Source organism: Canis lupus, chromosome 6 (genome assembly GCF_011100685.1).
Source record: "Canis lupus familiaris isolate Mischka breed German Shepherd chromosome 6, alternate assembly UU_Cfam_GSD_1.0, whole genome shotgun sequence".
Taxonomy (NCBI): domain Eukaryota; kingdom Metazoa; phylum Chordata; class Mammalia; order Carnivora; family Canidae; genus Canis; species Canis lupus.
Window position 1 is genome coordinate 61,680,990 of NC_049227.1, and position 12,185 is coordinate 61,693,174.

At 37.5% G+C, this 12,185-nt stretch overlaps 1 protein-coding gene across 2 annotated transcripts in view; it reads right to left on the minus strand.

Annotated features, from left to right (window-relative positions):
- Nucleotides 1-12,185, minus strand: part of HS2ST1 (heparan sulfate 2-O-sulfotransferase 1) — a 173,764-nt gene that overhangs the window by 20,603 nt on the left and 140,976 nt on the right. For both annotated transcript variants that reach the window (XM_038541464.1, XM_038541465.1), the window contains exon 3: nucleotides 8,880-8,965. In XM_038541464.1, coding sequence (XP_038397392.1) covers nucleotides 8,880-8,965 — 86 coding nt within the window. The remainder of the gene's footprint in view (nucleotides 1-8,879; nucleotides 8,966-12,185) is intronic.

Consider the following 12,185-nt stretch of genomic DNA (forward strand, 5'->3'; position numbering starts at 1 on the left):
AGGAGGGGGAGTGGAGGAAGCACAGATCATGTAGACCTTTATAAGCACCAGGAGGGAAGCCTGAGTCAGCACTGAAGTGTCATGATGTGGGTTGTAGTCAACAGCAGGGTGACTAGAGTTACCAACACTGTATTGTAAACTTGGGAGTTCCTACGGAGAGTAGATTCTAAATGTTCTCACCATAACAACAGCAACCACAAGATAGTAACTGTGTGAGGTGAAGGATGTGTTAATTAACCTTATCCTGGTAAACATTTTACAATACACAATGTATGGTAAAATAGCATCACACTATACACCTTAAACTTACACAGTGTATATGTCAATATATCTCAATAAAGCAGGAGAGGAAAAAACAACTGGCTGCTGTTTGGGAATAAAATGCAGTGGGGCAATAATGAAATCTTGTACAGCCTAGGAAGCCGATGGCACACGGTACTATCTATCACTGACACCTGCACCCAGCAGTCACTGCTCTGGCAATTCTACTCCCTGCTTATCCTGCTAGTGTTTCTCTTCTTTTTCCCCTAGTATGTATGATTAAAAGCCACTTGAGAACAGGCACAGTACTGTACCCTTATTTTATATATTTCACAGGGCCTCATATACATAAATACTTGCCCACTCATTAGTACTAATTTCAAAGATTAAAAAAAAATTAGCAATTTCTCCTAAAATAGGAATCACAATGAGAAACAACAGAACTAAGCTTAGGTTGTGTGACTCTGGTAAGAGATGGTGAAAGCTGCTTATTCTTTTAACCACTTAAAAAAAAATTTTTTTTTTATTATTTATTTGAGAGAGAGAGAGAGAGAGAGAGAGAATGAGTGAATGAGCACAAACAGGAGGAACAGCAGAGGGAGAAGCGGACTCTTGGCTGAACAGGGAGCCTGACCCAGGGCTCGATCCCAGGACCCTGGAATCAGGACCTGAGCTGAAGGCAGATGCTTAACCGATGAAGCCACTCAAGTGCCTTTCTTTTTAACCACTCTTGATATTTTCACTCATCTGTTCACAGAAACCTTCAATTTTAGCCAATAGATTATAACTGAAATTTCCCTTCTTACTAAAATCTTTTTCCAAAGGCACTAAAAAAGCATATAGCTGAACTAAACAATTTCACATTTCCCTGTCTTCTGCCCACTGCAATCAATGTCTTGCACTCAGCAGGCATTCTATAAATGTTTTCTACTTCGTTCTTAAGCAATTGAGTAGAAAAGAGACAATAGAAGAGAAAAAAGCAGGGTGCCTGGATAACTCGATTCTTTCAGCCTCTGAATTATTGAAAATTAACTAACCAGGAAGTTTCTAATTTACAAATAGGTTGTAATCTATAAGAACCACTTTGTGTGTAAGAAGGGGTCAGCAATCTTGACTTCTAGTTCTTTTCTATTAAGTGAGTGACCCAAAGTCACTAAAATTCTGTGTACATATGGAAATACTGCAAACTACAAAGAATCCTTTGTCAAACATTATCATAATACTAAAGCTGTGAGTTGAACAGAATTAGTATGCATTTTTTTCACTCATAAAACCATAAAACCAATAACACAGTAAAAAAATTTTCACCATTTGTTAAAAGAGGAAACAGTATCATTGCCAAATATATGGCACTGCCATGTTGGGCATTACAGTAGAAGCTCCTTGAGGGCAGGACTGTTTCCCTCGTATTCATGGCTTTATCACTAGTTGTTCAACATAGTGCCAAGACACACTTGTTGAATATTATAGAATTAGGCTGTATAGACTGCTGGGAAGTAACCACTTAGGAAGCCTTTCTGTAGGAGAGCGAACTCAGTAGTGAGAAGAGGCATCAGAAATGCACAGTTGTGGGGTACCTAGGTGGGTCAGTTTTTTTTTTTTTTTTTTAAAGAGAGATGTGTTTATTCCATGATCAGTACAGACCAAATGCATATTCACCGTATGAAAGTCAAACCAGTTAGTGACTCCAAAGTTTGGCCAACACTAAGCCACCAGCGTCGTGGTGTAGAGTGGGTTCTCATGGCACACGTAACCTCACCAAGGGCTCCAATTATAAAATTAAAAAAAAAAAAGTGGGGGAAGGGGCAGCCGGCTGGTCGGGCTGGGTGGGGAGCTGTGGCTCCCCAGCCCCTGGAGCCCCCCTCATCCCCTGACTCTTCCTTTCCTGGTAAAAAACAACTCAAACAGATTTGACATGAAAAACAAACAAGGGGGGGGGGGAGGGAAAAGAAAACATGGCTTTATAATTAAAAATAGACTAATAAAGTTTGAAACTGAGTAAAATATAGGCAGGTTTTTTTTATGTGTGTTTTGTGTGTTTCTTGGTTTTCAGCTTAGGTTGGATCTTGGGGTCCGGAGATCAAGATCCGAGTAGAGTTCCATGCTCAGTGTGGAATCCACTTCAGATTCTCTGCCTCTCTCTGCCCTTCCCACTCATGCTCTCTCTTTCCCCTTCTTTTTGTCTCTCAAATAATAATAATAATAATAATAAATCTTAAAAACGGGGGCAAGGAGCCTGGGTGGCTCAGTGGTTGAGCATCTGCCTTCGGTTCAGGTCGTGATCCAGGGTCCTGGGATCAAGTCCCACATCAGGCCCCCTGCAGGAAGCCTGCTTCTCCCTCTGCCTATGTCTCTTCCTCTCTATATCTCTTGTGAATAGAATCTTAAAAAAAAGAAAACAATTACACAGTTGCTACCCTAACTGAGAGTGCAGAGAGTCTTGTAATAGGAAGCTACAAGGAGAAGAAAGCACAGGACGATGGACAATGACTCCAATCTTAAACCTGTAGGATTCCCTGGGAACCCCCTTACCATCTCCATTATTAGCCAGTGACCACCCTGAGTCATTCTCATGGGAATTACCTCCTTTCCATATCATCTCCCACCATTACTTCCTTTTTTTTCCTTCTCCCCGATCTCTGACATGTGGGACAGACAGCAACTCTTACCAAGTGCCACTAGAAAGGGGATATGGCGCTTTACAAAATTCTTCTTGCTGTCTGGAAAATGACTTTCTGGGGCATGGCTTTGGGTGACATTTATGTGTATGAAGTATGATTTTAATGAGATAACGTGTGAACTCATTCTGAAGATGGAGAGGATTATTATTTATAAGTTAGTATGGTTATATATATACATGGAGACAAGAGATTTTTTTTTTTAAGATTGTATTTATTTATTTGAGAGAGCGATTGAGACAGTGAACACAAGCAGAGAGGAGGGGCAATGGGAGAGGGAGAAGCAGACTCCCCAATGAGCAGAGAGCCCTATATAGGGACTGATCCCAGGACCCTGGGACCATAGCCGAAGCTGAAGCCAAACAACTGAGCCACCCAGGAGCCCCAGGCACCTGTGTTAGTTAGAATTTCTAACAGAAAACAGACATGATAAAAATAGCATCTGGGCTATTCAGCTCAGCTGGTTAGGAAACAAGCATCCTTTTAGGTTTGTAGGTTTAATTCTTTTGCCAGCCAGGTAATTTTGTACACGGGGAAAATGTGTTCTGTAGTCACAAACTCTACCTTTAACCTTGGCCAGGCATCTGAGCTGTTCCTCAGGAGGGCTCAGGTGAAGAAAGAGACAACCTATCTTCATTCCAAAAATAGAAACTATTATTGACCTGTTAGAAAATGATCTTCTTAGGAAAAGAACAGCATATTGGGTAGGAATGTTCTATAAAGATCAAAAGGCAAAAACTATAATCTGAGGAGCAGGTTGGTAAGAAGACACTTTAGAAACCTTATTCTTGCCACATCAGCATATGTGATACGACACAGCAAGGAATACAAGGTAGGCTCCTGTCTTTACAACTACCCTCCATACAGTTTGGATAAATGGGTAAACATCAAGAATGGTTGAAAGAGTAAGTGCATACTCAGAACATTTGAAAGGAACTTGTCCTTAGCTGGGCAAAGCTGACATGGAACATGATGAAGTTGAAAGAGGGCTGACTAGCTTTGGGAAGCACAATGCTTTGTGATTTTTTAAAAAATATTTTATTTATTTATTCATGAGAGACATAGAGAGAGAGAGACAGAGACATAGGCAGAGGGAGAAGCAGGCCCCCTGCAGGCAGCCTGATACAGGATTTGATCCCATGACTCTGGATCACGACCTGAGCCTATGGCAGACACTCAACCACTGAGCCACCCAGCGTCCCTGCTATGTGATTTCTGCTTCATTTTGGATTTAACATCTCTAGGAAAGCAGCAGTCTCACTAGGGACACTGGTATCTTATATATATATATATATATATTTGTGCTGGACTTTCTTAGCCCTTCACAGAAACTTTCAAATCCTTCCCATGAGACAGGTTCCCATGGTCTTGTTTCAAAAATAGTGAATGACTATTTGGCACTATTTTGGGGGTATTTGGCACTCCCACTGGTGATGTCGTTTTTGTAGTAATTATTTACCTCTTAAAAAGGGCATTCATCTACTTGTATCTATTAGAATGGCCCAAAATTTTAAAAAAGAAACAAAAGAGGTCTAACAATAACAGAGGTTGGCAAGGATGCACAGCACCCAGAACTCTCATACACTGTTGGTGAGATTGCAAAATAACACAGCCACATGAAAAACCAGTTTTGCAGTGTTTTATAGAGTTACTATACAATCTAGCAATCCCACTTCTAGGTTTTACGCAAGAGAAATGAAGACATATGTCCACATAAAACCTATGTGCAAGTGTTTTAGCAGTTTTACTCATAATCACTAAAAGCTGGAAACAACCCAAGTATCCAGAAAATGGTGAATGGATAGACTGCGGTGTATCCACACAATGGCATACTATTTATCCAAGAAGTACTAACGGATGCGTGCAATAGATGCATGTCAAAAGCCTCATGCTAAGTGAAAGAAGCCAAACTCAAAAGACCTGGTGACTGATGAAATGTATGTGGTAAGGAAAGGGGTTGAGTTTTTGGCTTCGAGGTCTTGATAAAGAAAAATGGGTAAAATTCCCAAAAGGGAATAATGGAGGCAAAGACAGAGTCTTGAGCAATGCCTTATTAAGAGTTGGGAATAAGGGCAGCCCAGGTGGCTCAGCGGTTTAGCACCGCCTTCAGCCCAGGGCGTGATCCTGGAGACCCAGGATAGAGTCCTATGTCGGGCTCCAAGCATGGAACCTGCTTCTCCCTCTGCCTGTGTCACTCTCTCTCTCTCTCTCTCTCTCTCTCTCTGTGTGTGTCTCTCATGAATAAATAAATAAAATCTAAAAAAAAAAAAAAAAAAAAAAAAAAAAAGAGGGGACTAAGAAGCGCCAGCATGGATTCAGACTGGGAGAAGAAGAAAACACCAGTAAGACAACGTGGTTACTGAGAGAAGACAATTATAAAAGAACATAACACTGCTTTGTGTGAGACACAGAACCTACTGCTTCACATACATTTTCATATTTAATCCTTGCAACCACCAGGAAGTAGTTACTTTAATTATCTTCACTTTACAAATCGGGAAAATGCAGATCTGAAGCGATGTGGCTGAAACCACAGAGCTGGGAAGGAAGGGGTGGGGGTGGAGGGGTGTTTACTGCAGATCCAGCTGGCTTCAGAGGCTGCTCCAGAGCAGTCTACAGGATCAGTGCTGTAGAAAGAGCTGGTGGTACAAGGTCAATAAAAAGGCAACTCTTACATATTGCCTATAATGATTACAATAACTTAAGAAATGTTTCTATAGTGTTGTGACATATTTGCTGAAAACGATAGAAAATGGTGAAACTTCAACTGGTTCAGCAGAGAAGCACAAGGTAAAAGGGACAACCTCACATAAATCTAAAGACTCACAAACTATATTAGGCCTAAAATATTGTCACTTTATTACTCTCCAAGATACTTCAGACCTAGTGAAGCATTTGATTATGTGTTTCTTGTCCTGACATAGATGCTCTTTACTGATTCACCTCAATTGTTCTGAGAAAGACAATGGGTGATATGGAAAAACCAGAATGACAGTGATTAAGACACACACTCATTCCTGGGCACAGCCACAAAGGCATACACCTGACATGCACCTGGATATGACTGCTGTCTGTATCAAAAATAATTTCCAAAGATTGAAGAGAGATGCTGACATGTCACCCATAAGTAGCTAGATCATAGAAAATCTCAGCAGACTCTGATTGAAACCAGCATTCACACAGTTTTCTTTCAGCCGAACATTATTCACTATAAAGGAAAATGTCACTGAAATAAATGAAAGGGATATTCTAATGTTTTTATTTTGTAAAATCTGAAGAAAATCAAAGTGGAGGTAACAGATGCCTCTGGTAAAGGAGTATGAATTTAAAAGGCAGGATGATCTGTAATATTTTCACTATTTATAATGAAACATAATGAACTGATAATTACAGAAAAAATGAGATTTCAGTGAACTCACTGAGGACAAGAACTACAACTTATTTATTCAACTTTATATTGTCTGCACTCTTAGACATTTTGAAAAAGTCCAACCTACACACATTTTTTAGTAAAAAATTTTTAAATTTTAAATTTATAACATTAATGATCCTATCCAATTTAATTTAAAAATTGTGCTGCCCACCAATTGAAATGAAAACAAAAAGTAATTGAACACTAAAGAGAAAAATGGAAAAAGGAACTAGGAAATGTGCTAAAACAAACAAACAAAAAATCGAGAATAAGACCAAGAGAAAAAGGAGCAACATAGAACAGGACATCTCCTTGAAACAAGGAGATGTTATTATGCTGAAGTTCTGAATAAAACCAGAAAAATATAACCAAAACATGGCTTGAGCACATACAGGCTTGCAAATAAAATGTTTATTTCGTAGTGATCAGTCTAAACCAAAAAAACCAGTTTTCTTTTTTTATTTTCTTTATCTTGCTTCCTGGGTTTCCTGGGATATACTGAATTTGTATGCTTTTTAGGGACTCTTTTAAGGCAATTGAAAAGCTAAGTGATTAAACATTTCTTTCACCAAATTCAACTGTTTTCTCCTGAAGGCAAGTATTTTAATGGATTCCACAAAGTACTATGGCAGTCGAGAATATGTTTTGAAGAATAAAGCATTTTAAAAATTGGTGATGTTTCTTTCCTCTTCCTTACTCATTCATGGTCAGTATGTCTGTCAAACTAAAATTAATTTTAAAAGATACTGGTTACATCTACAGTAGTTCTTGACTATATACTTCAAAATATATTTCTTTTAGGTGATTTCTTTAAAGTGTTTGTTTAAAATCTTGTAAAAGTCTATTGAAATTTCTTACAATAGTTTTCACTTCCAATAACATGAGACCCATTATGAAAATATTCAAAACCTTAAACGTTCATGTTAGTATTTAATAAATGAGATTAATCTTTTCAAGAAACTTTATACTTTTTCAACTGCAAGAACCCTAGCATATACCAGAGCTACAAGTACAAGACTTTTGCCAAAAGCAAAAGCACTCAATATATTATTTTAATAATGGAAACTTCAAGTATTAGAAACCAAGCTGTGTGTGGAAAAAAATAAATCATTTAGGTGAAAGGGTAACAAACATTCAATTGAAGGATAATGCAGCCCTGAGGGAAAATATGCATATGAATGGAGTTTATGAAATTGGTTCAGTGCCTCTGCAAGGAAAAAATAATTAGTTTATTTTAAAGCTGCCTATAAAATGTTTTCAATATTGCAGTATGAATTATTTACAGAAAAATGTACATCTAACTTTATTTTTTTATTTTATTTTTTTTACATCTAACTTTAAAGATACCATTTTACCGAGACAGCTAGAGTATTGTGGAACTAGAAATAAAAATATATTGTTTACTGTACGTAGTATCTGGGAGATTCTCTTTTAATTACATGCCTTTCAAAAAGTTCAGGGCTAGTATCTAAATCAGTGGTAATTCAACTCTTTCTCTTCAATATAAGAAGTTAAAGTGACTGGAATATCAATTTAATTTTCAACTTTGATACAGAATGTTCTCTAGAGCTGACAAATACTTGAGAGTATATTACTATTAAGTCATGACTGCTAATGAAATGACTGAGGGAACATATCTTAGATGAAATAATTTTAAAAATACTAATTAAATATGTCTTTGAAGTTAGTACAGGTTATTGGGGAAAAGATTTGGATTTGAGGTTTTAACCATAATGCTACTCTATGTGTTACAAAAAATATTCAAATGGATTCACAAAATAATCTATGTTTAGAATATTCCTTTACCCAGTTTTCTGAATAGTACCTTAATGTGGCACAGACTAGGGGGGATGGGGGTGTGTGTGGGAAACACAGTGCTTGGATACCATGCGTAGGCCTCTAGTTTTATGAACTTTTCTTGAGAGAATCATGATAGAATTACCCTGAACCCACTCTACTCCCCAAAATATGGAAAATCAGAGATATTTATCATCAGTTTCAAGCAAATCACTAAAGGAAAATCACTATTTTTTTTTTAAAGTCAATTTTGAATATATCACAATTGTAAAGCTAAAACTAGGGAGCCCAAAACAAAGTGTACACTTTACTGTGTCCTGGCTGAAAAGTAGATGCAAAGTGGGTATTGGAGTTCTTTGCTTTCTCAGCTCTCAGTCAATAATGTAGTAAGTCAGAATCTGATTGGTCTCTAGGTTAAAACGTGGGGCTCTCCTAAAACAGTGTCACGTGCTTATACAAGACACACACATAGAATAATGTTAAATAACTTTAGAGTATTACCTGTATTGAGTCTACTTTGAATTTCTAAAATTAATGTGACAATTATCAATTTATGAACACTAGAGGGCAGTAAAACACTAGAAGGTGTATTTAAATTACATACCTAAAAGTGGCAAAGGCAAGCCAGTACACTTTTTAAATCAAAATTCTAACAATTTAATAAACTTGTTTCTTTTTAGGTTGCTAAAGTACAAAGCATTCTTCAGTGTGTCATTTTAGGTATAACTTACTTTGCAAAATCCAAATAAGAAACATGTCCATGATAAAACCCTGGTTTCATCTCTTTCCAGGAAGTTATATTCTTTACAAAGCGTACCTAAAACAGGAGAACACACTCATTACTGAAGTTCAATATAAAGGAAAATGAAATCTGATGATAGCAAAATACTTTCCATTTAGACATTTAAAACAAATCACACCAGTTTGACAATTACAGTGCTTGAAACACAGGTTTCAACTAAGGAGAGCACAGTGTGATCTGTAATTACCAATTCATCACAGAGAGAGCTATTATCACCACACTCAGAAAAGAGTGAGAGAGAATCCTGAAAGAAAAACCCACACAGTGCAATCATTTACAATGCTGCACTCTGAGTAATTCACATGGGCGAGGGGAGAGTGGGTACCAACACATATGCCCAAGTCTGTTTTCCACTCCCAGAGACTTGTTATTCATATAAACTCATACTTATCAACGGTTCAACAAATTAAAACAAAAAGTAATCCTTAAGCCAAAATGATTAAAGAAAATCTGATAATTATCAGAGGACTTAACAAAGAACAGATATCATAAGCTTGTTGATAAAAGAGATTAATAAAATTAGAGAGGTGAAATTTTTTAGGTAAAATTTTTAAAAACTTGAATATCTAATTATTACTATTTTAATTTGCTGGAATTAAAGGTGCTCAAAAGATTAGTTAATAAAAAAATTCTTTTAGTGTAAATGTGCTAAAAAAATTTCAAGAACTGATTAATATAGAACGTGATAAGACTAAGTATCACCAGCTGCAAAGCAGTGATACACAATTTTTCAAAGAAATGTGGTATATATTTTTGATGAGCAAATTTCTGCATTATAAGCAGTAAGTGGTTAAGACTCTCTTCTGGGGACTGGCTGTCGGGTGGTGGAGAAGGGCTGAAAGGAAGGGGATCCACCACCTTAAACTGCGCTAAGGCATCTGCAAGCTGTGACCTCAGCCTCTGGAACACAGGCCTGTCAATTGCGTACTTCTGACAATTTATCAATCTTGCATTTACATTTCAGAATAGCGTATGTCACAGGTAGATATTCTGGACCACTTCTATCAGATTAGCCAATAAATTAATGGCAATGAATGATGATGGCCGCCTCCTAGAAAAGGCCTATTTGTACGGCAGAGTACAAAACAGTGCAGAAGCAGCCATATGTCAGAGAATGTGAACTAGGGAAAAACAGAAGGTTCTGGGGAAATTTATTTTTTAGGGAAAGCATTAATAACTCAGATACTAAGGGAAATAATGGAGTTCTTAGAAGGAAAGTGATATGAACCTTATCTTATTATCTTATGCACACATACACACTTAAATCTGAAAATTGAATGTAGATGGTAAAAGTATGTTGCATTAGAAAATACACAATTATATTTCAACAGATATTTACAATTTTTCCCACTAGAAAAAAGAGCCAAATAAATGTATGATTTGAGGTTCTCATGTTCCTTCCTATCTGTTCTTTGAGTAAGGCACAAGAGAATGAAAATATCAAATGGCAAATGAAAATTAAACAGAAAATTAAAATTATATAACCTAAAACTGAATCCTTAAAAAATTTCATGTTGAATATGAAAAGTCCTTATAAACTGCCACTTACTAGTAGATTATTTCATGTAAGCCTTTGGTTCTGTGAAAATCAGTTCCATTATTTCAGCTGAAAGTGAGGGAGAAATAGAAGGAAAAGAGAATAGGAATGGGAGGTGGTGCTTTGAGGGTACTTAAGGCATATTTAGCAACTGAGCTCTATTTTCCAGAAGCCCAGATTTAATGTGGAGGTGATGCTGTAGGAGAGAAACGAAAGGAGATGCTGGATTGAAATCTGAGAAAATGGTGTTATGTAAGCCAAATGTTAGAGAGGATCAATAGTACAAAGTTAAGAGTACATTGTGCGGTGAAAGACGGAAATAAGATGGAAATAAGAGTTAGGTATGAATATAAACTTCAAGGATACTTCTTTCTTGCACCTTTCTTAAGGATGGTCAGGATTAAACTGAACCCTCCTAAGGACATACTTCATCCAATATGTGCCCTTCAGTGTCAGGTGAAGAGCCCAGGAAGCTGGACAATATGTGGACTGCTGCAGGGCTTCTCAAACAAATGAATCATCTGGGACTCACTCCTGATAAAACGAAGATTTTGATTCAGTCGGTCTGGAGTGGGGCCCAAGGTTCTGCACTTCTTACAAGTCTCCACATGATGGCAGGTCAGCGGAGCACACTGAGGAGCACAGGTAGGCAGGCCCAGGAGCTACTGTGTGGTTTTATTTACATGAAGCTTCTTTTTGTAGTTGCTTTGCAAAGGAGGCCCTGAGGTCTATAAAAGCTCTTTAGCAGAGATATACTCTCATGTTCACTACTTTTATGATACGGAAAAAAAAAGTATACTAAAATATAACTGATTTTTAAAGATCATCTTGTAAGCCACCACAATGTACAAAACAGAAGTGAGGACAGGAGCAGAATGAACCCTGCCTGCTCAGTCTCCTACCCGCACACAGTGATGCCTGAAGCATACTGGAACTGAAGCATTCCAAGAAACACAGTTTAAAAACTAATGAAGTGAGAAAAAGGGTTCTACTTCCAGCTGGACTCTGGAAGAGTTTGGAGATGGGCGAGACCAGAAAAAAGCATGAATCTTCCACTGTTGTCACCAACCTCAAACTCTATAGTTTAGAGAATCAGCATTTTAGAGGTGGAAGGAACTTAGGATATCCTGTACTCTTTATTTTACAGATTAAAAAAAAAAAAAACTGAAACTCAAGAACCACACACCTTAAATTTTGGTCTAATAATCCTTCTAAACCACAAGATAATTTCTTTAATTTATTATTGTTCAAATTAAGTTGAGAGGAAAAAAACCCAGAAGGATGTGAAAAGAGAGTAATTGTATCATGACTTTGATCAACAAACTTGGGCACTGAGAATTTCATGTTTTACCCACTGCTAAGGAAATGTCTCAGATCCAGTCATTCAAAAACACCTCAGGCACCTGGGTGGCTCAGTCTGTTAGCATCTGCCTTTGGCACAGGTCATGATCCCAGGGTCCTGGGATCAAGTCCTGAGTGGGGCTCCCTGTTCAGCAGGGAACCTGCTTTTCCCTCTACCCCTCCCTCCTGCTCTTGCTCCTGCTCTCTCTCTCTCTCTCAAATAAATAAAATCTTAACAAAAAACAAAACAAAACAAAACACTCCTCAACCCACAAGATCTCAATCCACCTTGTTCACTACTCTTTATTGGACAAGGATTTTGCAACGACTGCTGATTTATTCTTGCCTTTCTACTAT